General features: G+C 37.5%; 1 protein-coding gene and 1 long non-coding RNA gene across 3 annotated transcripts in view; one reads left to right on the top strand and one right to left on the bottom strand.

Annotated features, from left to right (window-relative positions):
* Nucleotides 1-381: 381 nt before the first annotated feature.
* On the bottom strand, nucleotides 382-3,468 carry dnajc19 (DnaJ (Hsp40) homolog, subfamily C, member 19). Its single transcript, XM_043231964.1, has 6 exons — nucleotides 3,314-3,468; nucleotides 2,843-2,894; nucleotides 2,679-2,749; nucleotides 2,510-2,589; nucleotides 600-670; nucleotides 382-522 (listed from the first exon to the last, which is right to left on the bottom strand). The coding sequence occupies exons 1-6, from the start codon at nucleotides 3,314-3,316 to the stop codon at nucleotides 452-454; spliced, it is 348 nt and encodes a 115-aa protein (XP_043087899.1). The 5' UTR covers nucleotides 3,317-3,468; the 3' UTR covers nucleotides 382-451.
* A 2,668-nt stretch (nucleotides 3,469-6,136) lies between these two features.
* The window catches only part of LOC122334060, a 105,126-nt gene continuing 99,000 nt past the window's right edge, over nucleotides 6,137-12,262 (top strand). The window contains exons 1-2 of one of the 2 annotated variants that reach the window (XR_006248719.1): nucleotides 6,137-6,154; nucleotides 6,239-6,320. This is a non-coding gene — a long non-coding RNA (uncharacterized LOC122334060). Of the gene's footprint in view, nucleotides 6,155-6,204; nucleotides 6,321-12,262 lie in introns of those variants that run through there. The other variant, XR_006248718.1, reaches the window with a different exon arrangement.

Here is a 12,262-nt window from a genome sequence, read left to right as displayed (position 1 = left end):
GAGATTGGAATAGCGCGCCAAAAAATGTACTATTTAAGGTAATCGCGCACCAAGTCCAAACTTTTCATACTTTATTTGTCATCCTTTCCTAATGAAATGCTTGCTACAGGTACGAAAATACAGAAAATCAAACCCGTATTTATGACGGACGAGGGTTTCGGAGGTAGAGCGTAAACGCGGTTGAAACAAAGCGAGGTTGTGTTTGTTTTTTAACGTGCGAAAGTTGGGCTGAAAAATTCTGACTCGGTGCGCAATGACGTTTTCGTTTAGAAATTGTGATTGTATTAAAAAAAAATGTACGCTCGTAAAAGGTATTGATTTGATACGGGTCGCACATTTAGCCGTGGTGTAATTCATTTGCGTACAAAAGGAGATCAGGTCTAGATGACAAAGATGGTGTTTAATGATCACGTAAGAATTCAAGTGCATCAGACAGGGCCCCATCAAACATTTATTTCTTCGTCTGCCCGTCAAGTAAATCTTTAGCCTCGTTGATTTTTGCCGCCAGATACGGGGATCCGCCTGTCGAAGAAACAAATAGCACTGACGGCTCAGAGGAATTCAGATCCTGCAGAGATTTGTACGATATTGAGTCTCACCTCGGTCGGGATGGTTTAAAATCATCAGTTTTCTGTGTGCCTCTCTGATCTTGTTTTTGTTAGCGGTAGGACTAAAGGAAAGAATGAAATTCACAGGAGTCAGACTTGTATTGTGCGGTCCCTTATATTATACTATTTATTAAGACTTTCTGACTCCGAAAGCAGATTTAAGGCCTATTCACAGCAAGTACGATAACTTCCAATAATCCTAATTTAGTGAAGTCCACTCCAAAGCTGTAACAACAAGGACCTGTTCATATCAAGAATAAAAACTAATAAGAAGAACTATTAGCATCCACACCAATGCATGATAACATTATTATATGTGCTGCATTTATATCATCTGCTGCTTGAAATGCTCAAGCTCTTTAAATCTGGTGGATTCCGACTGGCTGTCAATCTCTTTGTAGTTCAGGGTGGACAACTGCAACCTGCTTTTATAATAAAGGGGGAAAAGTATTTTGTGTCAATGGCCCCGAAGAAGATCTTAAGAAAAGATGTGGTTCAACAGGGCTAAAAAAAAACACTGCAATTTCTACTTTGTTAGCTGTACGTATTCTCTATTTACAAATTAATAAAAATTAGTAAGAACTACATTGATATTATTTTACATTGTTGTGTAAATGTGGAGCTAAGCTCGGTGGAAATGTATAAGCTGTAAAGATAAAGCAGATTTTTTAAAATAAGTGTTTTTCAACCATTATATTTAAGTTTTTAGTTTGTCAGCTCTACAAATTATGTAAAAAAACTATATAAATGTTCTACACTGTTGTGTAACAGGATGGAACTTAGTGAAAATGTTTTGGAAAAAACAGAAACGTGGTATGACTTTCACTTCGTCAGTCGCGCATATCTAATTATAAATCAGTAATCGATAAAACAGCTACTCTGTAGGATATTTTACACTTGTGTAACAGGGTGAAAAATAAGGTTTTTTTTAGAAAAAAAATAATGCAAAGCGGGAATAACAGGGTTGAAGAAACATTTACATTTCTACGTTGACAGTTATTTCTTGAATACAAATAAATGTCGGTCTTTGAAAACTACATTGTAATATACACTGTTGTGTAACAGGATGGAACCTAACATGGTGGAAATGTAAATGATATAAAGTTAAACGGATTGTAGATACAGTAACAGGTCTGAAGAAACGCACAGATTTCTACTTTAACAGTTGGACATATTCCTTGATTACAAATCAAAGAGGTTTTTTTTTTGTTTTATTTTTAAATCAACTACATTGCAATATACAATATTGTGTAACGGGGTGAAACTTCACAAAATTCCCTGATTACAATTACTGTTTAAAAACAACTGCACTGTAATATATTTTAAGGTGTTGCGTAACAGAGTGGAACCTAACATAGTGCAAATATAAAGGGTAAAAGATATAAAGACAAAGTGCGAAAAAAACCCACTAATATTTTTACACCATGTCTACACCAGACGGCACCAGAAAAATACAATAGAATGCATTATAATCAGCGATGATGTATGAACGTGGAGCAACGCAACAAATCCCAGAAAGTAAATTAATGCCGTGCTCTATTCACGACGTACAGACACAAAATTCGAATTATATTTATCGATCACTTCGTCGCATTCCGGGGTGGACAGACCTTCGCTGTTGCGTCTGGTATAGATGTGATGTTAGGACTACTGTGTAACAGGATGGAATCTAACATGGTGGAAATGTAAAAGATGTAAAGCAAAATTAAGCAGGTTTTACATTTAAAAAAACGAAACGCAGAATGACAGTCGGAAAATAAAAACAACCAATGAGTGCTGTGTAATAGGGTGGAACCTAACTGGAGGAAATGAAGCTTTAAAGTAAGTTTTTTTGTGCAAATATAGTCTATAATGTAAAAAATGAGCAATTTTAGTGTAGCAAGATATAAAACATAGGTTACCTGATGCCAAGAATAAGAGAAGCTTCTCTCCTCGTCATCTTTGGTTCGAAACCGCCTCTGTAGTATCCGCTACCAAAAGCCTGTCACGCAAATATCGTCGTTGTTAGTTAAGATACGATTTAATGAGATAAAGTATGGATTATTACATAGCAAGGAAAATCAAACTTGCAGATCTGGAAGCTTCTAGAGCTTGTTTCACTTGCGGCTCCATATGTTTCATAGCTTGCATTGCATAGCGACCTGTAAAAAAAAAACGAGCCATTAGAAGACAATCAGGCTTAATTAATCGACAGATCGTGCGCGTTTTTTTTTCATATTTTGTTGGCATCATACCTGCAAACCCTGCTGCTGCTAGGGTGAGGCCCACGGCCACCATGGTACTAGCCTAAAACACATAAAACAATAACCCTTGATTGTGCAATTTGCATTAATTGAGAGGCAATTTGCATTATTTAATGCAGCCACACATGAGACACGTCAATCACAACACATACAGACTATTTCTCGTTCGCAGCATTGATTACATGCATCATAATCGTATCTCACATTTCTCACAAGGTACAGCGGACAGTATTAACTCGTAGCCAGATTGCAAAAGTTTCACTTGAAGCTTAACGTTTTGCATCCTCATGACATATAAATAAACATAAAATGTCAAGCACGAATGACTTGCTCGGGCAGGCAGTCAGTAACAGCGCTGGAAATCACTGTCAGTTAGCAACGTGCTAATGCTACATCTCATTTGCTTAAAAAACGCGATGAAATCACGTCAGGCCGGTTTGAAGCGAAGGAGGGGACACTTACCATTTCCTCTGCTATGATCCTGTGTTGCGACCGTCTGTAATCATAACTGTAATCATAACTGGCCGCTAAACGTCAGGCTCATGTGTTGCTGTTGTCCTGACTTCTGAACTTCAGAGTGCGTCCTGCCGCAAAACGAGCCAGCACGTCGCGACGCACGAACCGGCGTCGTAAATCGTAAGTCGCAACCCATTTATTTTTTTAGAGCTTCTCGGTTTGCCGCTGTGCCGAAGCGCGGGGTAACCATAGCAACAGTGAAACGGTATGGCGGTTTGACGGCGTTTTCTGATGAAACGACGATTTGTACGAAACATACAAACGCGATAAAGTAAACCCAGACTTAAATATGACACGAATGAGTGAAGTCATGTAAACAGGCCAAAATCTATCAACACATTTAATGGATAGAGTCATATATGACGACCGAGCGCCATATTACAACGAGCACGTGACACCAGAATCAAAATATAGATATTGTTTTTTTGTTGTTGTTGTGATAGTCTCTATTACTGTCATACATAAATGTAATTTTCACGAGGCACGCGTAATTAATATGTGCAATGTGCAAACTTGTCAAAGTTTATAAACAAACAAGTAAAAAAATTTTTTACAATTGCATTACATACATTGCATAAATATTTATTTATTTATGTGTAGCAAAGTAATTTTAGAGAGAGATACGACTGTATTGCAGTGCGGTGCATGATAAAATACTGAAAATAAAAATATATAATTTCATAATGCAGACTTTATGTCAGAATTATTACAATTATGACTTTTTTTCTCACAATTTAGACATTTTATCTCATAATTATAACTTAGTATGTCATAGTGTTGACCTGTGTCATTATTGTATGTATCGATCATTTTTACTTTATTATTAATCAGCATGTCATTATTAGTATTTAATTTTTTCCCTACAATCATGATTTATCATTTTGACTGTTGAATTATGTCCCTTTATGTAATATTTATGATTTACCAAACCACAATAGTGATTTTCATTATGTAAAATCTACATAAATCTCATAATTATTACTTAGTATATCATAATTTAGTATTTTAACTCATAATTCCAACTTTTATGTCTTCATTATCACTTAGTAATTATGACTCAGTATTTTATGAATTATAATATTGACATTTTTAACTGTTGTTTTTGATCATTTCATTATTTCCATAATTATGATTTAGTATCTCTTAAATCTCTTTTTATAACATTTTATCGTCGATTTAAGTCACAATTATTTTTGCTGTCATAATTTCGCTTTAATTATGATTTATAATTTTGACTTTTCATCGCATAATCATGATTGATAAAATTGGCCTTTCGTGCCATACGTGTGACTTGGTATCTCATAATTTAGATTTAAAGACTTAATTTAATTAATGACTTTAATTAATTAATGACTTAATATCTCAGAATTCCGACTGATTTTCGTAATTGTTTTTGTTGTCATCATAAAAATTTTTTAAACCCTAATTATGACTTAGTGTCTCATAATTTTGATTTCAATCGTGACTCAAGAGTTTGGCTATTTATGTCATATCTATGACTCAGTATCTCAAAATTCTGACTTTGATTTTTATTTTCATAATTGCTCTCGCTATTACGACACAGTAAGTTATCATTTAGATTACTTAATCACAGTTTTAACTCGGATTTATGTCACAATTGTTACATAATTCCAGTGTATTATATTATCTCATAATTTCGATCTTGTGTCGTGACTCACGAGTTTGGCTGTTTATGACACGTATCTCAAAATTCCGACTTTGATTTTCGTAATTGTTTCTGTTTGTCATAACTGCATTGTTTCAAACCCTAATTATGACTCGGTGTCTCGTAATTGCACCTTCAATCGTGACTCAAGAGTTTGGCTATTTACGGCTTTCGGTATCTCAAAATCCCGACTTTCGATTTTCGCAATCGTCATAATTTCGTCTTTTTGCGCAGTCCTCATTTCAACCCAGCGTCTCGCAATCCCTTCGACTTCGACTGATGCCGTGATCGTCACAACTCAGACTTTTTAGTATGTACAATCTCAATCGTTTTTTATCTCATAGTCGTCGTTTTCTAATTTCGACCTTCGGTGTCTCGCTCGCCGCGATCGCTCGACCCGCGACTTCCTTTCTTCTTTCTTCCGATTCTAAACGTCGTTTTCGAATCGTTCCCAGAAACGAGCGACTCGGGCCGAGTTCTCCGGCTTCAGGCCGGCCTCGGGCTCTCAGGAAACGCTGAGGGTTCTTCCCATCGGGATGGATTTCACTCCGGCAGTACAATGAACGGTTGAAGGTCCTAATTATTGCCCCCGTCGTTTGCATAATTACAGCGCATTTTCTCCAGCGAAGGACGGTATAGAAATTGTAAATTGTAGTGGACGGGGGCCGCAGTCAGCGAAAGTCACGTCTAATGACAAACGCGTTCCCCGCGAGCTCCTGGCTCGCCGGCTGGAGCTTCAAAAGGATCGCGGGAGCCAACGGCGTGCGAAAAATGAGAGTTTGGCCCCCAAATCATATGGAATTACAGTGGCGGGCGCACACGCCGCATCTCCACACAAAAAGCCCAGAGGAAGCAGCCATTTCTGTTGGTTTTATTAAACCAACCAAGCAATTTAATTCTTTTGTTCAGGAGAGTTCTACTTCATTGATTAACAAAAGCGAGGATATAATTTTTTTCAGCCTTTTTCAAAAGCCTGAAATGTCAAGCCTTTTAAAGCAGATTATTCTGCCTGTGCGCCGTGAATGCAGCCCGAGTAACCTTTTGTCTACAATTAAATATTCCAGCATAAATATAAAAGAAAATCAGAGATGGGGAAGATTGACTCAGGAGAGATTGGCGAGGTAGATCCTCACACTGATAGTGCAAACAGCTTGCTTCTAATTAAATATGCCACCGAGTCTCAAAGCATTTGCTTTCTGCCGCAGAGAGAGGAAGCTGCTGAGAATGTGAGGAAGAAATGTATCGCCCCCATCTCTCCGGCCGCAGGCTTCCTTTGGGCGTCTCAAGGTATTTGGGGATCTTTTTTTTTGTTGTTGTTTGTTTGTTCGGATAATCGTTTGCTTTAACGATATCAAAGGCTATTCCTGGCGGGAGCCGCATGAATGGAGCGCGAATCAAAAGTTCGGGGCTTGTTTACGATGCGCACTTCGATAATTGGGCTCGACGATGCCACTTTGGGGAACGCGAGGTGTTTATTCGCCCGTTCGCTCGAGGCTCCCGCTTTCGGGGAGCTTTTCTGGAAATGCTTTTCGCTTCGGGTGAGCGTCTTTAAGGGCTCGCCGTTCGCACGCGTGTTTACTCGTGGAAGTTTGTTAACCCTCGCGTCGCGCGGTTTAGATCCGGTTCGGAGGAAGAGCAGGGGGTCTAGATCTCGGCCAGGCGTCCGGGTGCACAGTTAGGGATATTTCTACGTGAGCGTCGTTGTTTGAGGATATTTCAGCTTTGACTGAGTTCAGAGGGTCGTCGGTTGCTGTGTTTTAAACATGTTCGTTGAAGGTTGCAAACGTGATTCGTATTTTAAAAGTTGCAAATGTAGTCAACGAAGGAATTTATATTAATTTTTATATTATTAAGTGGTGATATCTGTACAAAATGACATCTTGCTTTTTACAAGTGAAAAAAAGAAACAGATCATGAACTATATATATATATATATATATATATATATATATATATATATATATATATATATTATATAGATATAAAGCATGTCAAAATATCTACAATAAAATAAAAAAAGATCTATACACATTTCTTTTCTCTTTATATTCGTGTGTAAATATTTTGTTATATATTTTTGTAAATACGTAAGTTTTTTAATTTTTTTAATCAATCTGCAATGAAAAAAAAAATATAATAATGACTGCAAATTTGGTTAAAGCCACACAAGGTTGCCTTAAGATGTGAAGATCACCGTTGTTGTTATTATTATTATTATTATTATTCTTTATTTATTTACTGTTCGATGAATGAAGACAGCGTGAGGAGGAAGAAGTCAAACACACGTCACCGTCTGCATTTCTGGGTATTATAGGTTTGGAGAGCCTCTCTTTAAACAGATAATAGCTGCACTCCAGGTCATGAGAAACTCAGACACGCGCGCCAGGCTCACATTATGCTGAATTTTACTTACAGAAATAAGATTTGCCACGTGTGCGAAAAGGAAACAAGAAATATTCGAATCAAATTGGCAGATTTCTCTGCAGCAGCGTAATATGCTTCAGTAATCCCTTTATCAAATACTACGATTAAGTGCTTTCACTGGAAGCTGGCTGAAAAAATGACTTGAGAGGATATGTAAATATATTTAAGGTCACTCTATCACCTACTTTAATTTTATATTAGGAGTGCAGCTTTTTTAATCTCAGGAGACCAAATGACAGAGATTTCAAATATGTGACACTTAATTCACATTTTCATGCAGTTTTTCCGTGTTTTTTGGGGGATTCTCTTCTGCTAAATCATGCACATTAATATTCTGAATCTGATTAATGAGATGTATGCTTTTGTTAAACGAACGTCGTGTCCTCGTATCGGACGTCTAAGTTAGCCAGTGTGCCGGTAGATACGACATTTGACATCACCCTCGTATGAACCTTAACCCTTGCAGCCCATGTTACTGCAAAGATAAACATGAGGCCGTTCGTTTTTTAAAAACAAGACTTTTTGAAAACATTTCCTTAAAAAAAAATTGGAGAAATATATATATATATATATATATATATATATATATATATATATATATATATATATATATATATATATATATATATATATATATATATATATATATATATAATTTTTTTATAAGTAAATAAATCCTAGATTACTAGTCTTTTTAACTCAATTTAAAAATAAATAAATAAATATATTGAAATTGAAAATATAACTGAAACTCTTTTATCTGCTTGCTGTCGTGTTAAAACATATGCGGCAAATAACTAATAAAACATTTGGTTATGGATATGTGATGAGAAAATGGTAAAACATTTATCATGCAGTTTGTAGAATTAAAACCGATTAACAAACACCTCTCAGACTTTAATTTTGCCTTCTTTTGGGGAAATCTAAGCCTCCCGTGTAATTCACACAATGATATTACGATAAAGTTAACAGGACTTTTAACAATTTCTTTCCGGATAATAGTGTTGCATAGCATTCTGCACTTCACTATGGCACTCTAAAAGTCACATTAGCAAAAAATGTTGGTAAAATGTCTTTTATCTGTAGTGCGGTGATGTATGTAATACTTCTGCCTTATGCGCAATGTCCAATTGCGCCAATTTTCGTCTTAATAGTATTTTCCCTTTGAATATTCGCCGAACAGCCGTAAATAGTTCCACAAGTTAAGGTGGAGGTCATAGAAGACCAAAAACAATTAGACGTAGCACAACAGAAGTGAGCATAAGGTAAATAAACATTCGAATCTCTTATACGAATGCAAATGTTTTGGCCCCGCCCCCAGAGACATCTGATTGGCTCAGTGTTTTGAAACCGACACTGTTCCACTGCACTGAAAAAACTGAACTATGTCTAACTTAACACTTCCTTCGCATCAATCCTAGCTGTCTCTAGCTCTACGTTGTGTGCTAAAAGATGTACGAACGACATCCGAACAGCTGTCCCTCAGAACGACGCGTTTGTGTCCCTCATACGATTTGAAACGAATCCAACTCGTAATCCCTGCCAGCGCCATTTGACCTTTTCCCATTCGGCTTATCAAAAGCGCACGCAAATGGGGACGAAGGCAAAAAGTCTGTAATTACGGGAATTAAATTCGCCGCATCTGCTCCGCTCGACGATTGGCATCGCCGCCGTCTGCAAGCGAGCGTCTTTCAGGTGGCCCATTGAATCAGCCGTCCATTCACATATCTCCAACGGGGATGTTTCTCCCACTGCTTTCGGCTTTTCGAGTGATTACGAGTAACAAAAACTACCGATGCTGTTGCATTTCCGAGTTGAGCTATTCAAGATTTGTTTTTTCGTAAGAAAAAGTGGTTCGATGCAGTATTAGCTGCTAATAAAAGTAGCTCGCTACACTGGTGTGTAATTATGAGTTATGAGTGCTACTATTATATATATATATATAGCTACTCATAACTTGTTATAAACTAGTTATAAACTAGTTATAAACTTGTCTAGTTATAAACTGCTTGTGATTGGGTTTATTTTTCAAACTGCGGTTAGACTTTATTTTGATAGTCCACTTTTGACATTCTACTAACTAAGTAACTTTGTAACTATGTCTACTAATTCTCACAGTTGACTGTTAGGTTTAGGTTTAGTAGAGCAAGCTGACATATACTTGCAAAGTTTCTGATAGTTAGTATGTAGTATGTTGTGGACCCAAAATAAAGTCTTATATATGAAATATTAAGCAGACAGTCGACTAATACACAGACGACTGCTAGTTAACATGTAGTTGCAAAGTTACTCACTTTTAGTAGAATGCATGAAATGAAGTGTTGCTTTTTAGAAAATTAACTACCAGCTCTTCTAAGAATTTACCGAATTCACCGAAATGATAGCTATGCTTTCAGCTGCTAACAAAACAAATCCAGCTACGCTAAATCAGGCAAAATACGTTTGTCCAGTTATATCGGTCAACTTACAAACTCTAATAATTAGATAGCATTAGTGTTAGTTATAGCATGTATCATTAGCAGCTAACAAAAATGAGCTAGCTATACTGATGCTACCGATTGTGGGATTACAGATTCGTCGAACTGAAGACTGCTTAAAATTCGTCAAGTTACAAATTGCTCACGATTTGATTCATTTGCCGAACTAAAAAAGTAGTTAGCTACAGTACAAGCTGATAACGAAACATAGCTACGCTGAAGCAACTTTAGCAGTCAATAGGAGCATCCCAAAGCACATATTTATGCACTATTCTATTAATTAGAAAAACAAAAAAACTTTTTTAGTGGAAAAAGCTGCATTATCCTGAAACTTACTAAGCTACAGTCACAGTTCAAGTCATGTTGGATACATCGTGTTAACGAGTTGAAAGCACATGAACGCCGCCACAAAGTTGTTACGAGTGGGAAACTCGTCATTTTCTATAAGCTACGAGTTTCAGAGTCGGGGGCGTAGGACCCAACGTACGTTTGTCAACTTTTATTAAATTACCAACACAGGCTCAATGGAAATCTCTGCCTATGTTTCTGCGAAAATTAAAAAAAAAACAAAAAAACACATTCTAAACAGTTCAGTTTGAAGTTAAACACTAAAGGCATTAAATAACTTAATTTTTTTTTTCTTTTCACACAAAGTATGATTTAAAGGGCCAGCGTTTTGACATTCCTTGCACGATATTATATTATAACGTGCAAAGGATTTTAACGTGTTGCGAGATTTGAAAACTGACGCTTTTGAAGGAATTAAAAACAATTATAATAAAATTTTTATCACGTAAATCTGTATCGCCAGCAATGAGGACGGATTCGACCCCCCAACCACCCCCACCCCCAACAAAATATATCATGTATAGGAGTTTTCAGTAAAAAATTAAGGTTGCACTCACTGGATGTCTCACTTCACAACATGCAATGTGAAACTTAATGTCAATGTTGCAAAAACATCGCCACAAGCATGTATATTCAATGAGCCTGAGTTGGACATTTCGTGCCGTTATCTTATGCAATTTTCATCATGGTTAATGCAAAAATGAACGCATGACCCGGTTAATTTTTATTGTGTTTACTTCAGAACATCATGCAACAATGTGCTATAAAGCCATTGACACCCCACTATCGGAAACATCATTAACGTTCCAAAACTTGCTGAAACTCGGAAACTCTAATTTGTTTTTCAGTGGGTTGCACATAAAGAACTCTTGAAGATCAACCGTTTTAGATGATTAGCCGCGAATCTGCCTTCGAAGCGACCAGAGATTTTCTAGGTCTGTACGCTTGGTTGCATTCAACCGTGAACAAACTATTGGTAAAGATCGAAGGCTCTAGGTGATCAGTAACGACAAAACTCCCCCTGGAAGTAACCGAAGATCTGTTTCTTTGCTGCTTGCAACCGCAAACCCAAGGGTTCGACTCCCGGCGCGCATTTCTTCCCTCCAGATAAAAGCACCTGCCGAATATCGCCTCGAAAGTTCCTTTCAATGACGACGCGTTTTGGCGTTTCTCGTAGCCGCTGGCTCTTTGAGTTCGAGCGTGTCTTCTGCCGGAGCCGAATGCTGTTGAACACAAGTGCAGAATAATGCAGCCCAGCACTCTGTTTGTTCCCACTTCTTTTTCCGTCTGCCACAGCCTGTAATTATCTACAGCTGAAAACAAGTGCATGCTGAAATGCCCATTGGGCCATAGAAATGGAATTATAGCCCGCGTCGCTTTCCTTTCTCTGCGGAAAGAATGCTTCTTTTTGTGGCGGAGAATGTGTGTTTAGTTTAGTTTGAACTATTTTGGCAAGGAGGGGGCTCTCGACAGGCCAGCCGCGCGCCGCGTCTTTGTTAAACGTCTTGATGATGGAAAATTGATCAGGCTTGAATCAGAGGTTCAATATATGGTCTCCCTCGGTCTATTGTCTAGGTGAATTGCACACGGTGAAGGGCCACAGGCAGGTTGCTATTAATATGACAGCCTACTCCATATCCAGCTATAATTTCTAATGAAATACCTAATCTCCATTATTTTGATCCAGGCGGGCGATAGCGTAGAAGAAAAGGAGGGAAGAGGGAGAAAAGGCTTTTCTTTGCGCTTTTCCGTACGAGAAATGGCAAACCGATCATTTTTGTCAAGTTCTTTTTTGAAGCCGACCGAAATGCTTGTGGATTGCCACAGTTTAAAAAGGCACCCAGATAAAGCCATTCAAGGCGCTTGAATGCAGACGCCATCTGTTTTTTTTTTCTATTTCCTCTTTTTTTCTTCTCCTTTTTCAATCCTTGTAATCAAATTTGAGCAAAATCAAATGGAGGGGGGAGTTTCAATGAAAGT

The sequence above is a fragment of the Puntigrus tetrazona genome, unplaced genomic scaffold (assembly GCF_018831695.1).
Source record: "Puntigrus tetrazona isolate hp1 unplaced genomic scaffold, ASM1883169v1 S000000472, whole genome shotgun sequence".
In the NCBI taxonomy this organism is placed as follows: domain Eukaryota; kingdom Metazoa; phylum Chordata; class Actinopteri; order Cypriniformes; family Cyprinidae; genus Puntigrus; species Puntigrus tetrazona.
Note: the sequence above shows the minus strand (reverse complement) of the source record. Positions and strands in the feature narration are given on the sequence as shown.

Coding starts and splice junctions, on each gene's coding strand:
- dnajc19 (XM_043231964.1), bottom strand. Junction 2,750..2,842: donor AGCAGCAGCAGGGTTTGCAG/GTATGATGCCAA, acceptor TTTTTTTTACAG/GTCGCTATGCAATGCAAGCT. Junction 2,590..2,678: donor CTCTAGAAGCTTCCAGATCT/GCAAGTTTGATT, acceptor TTTGCGTGACAG/GCTTTTGGTAGCGGATACTA.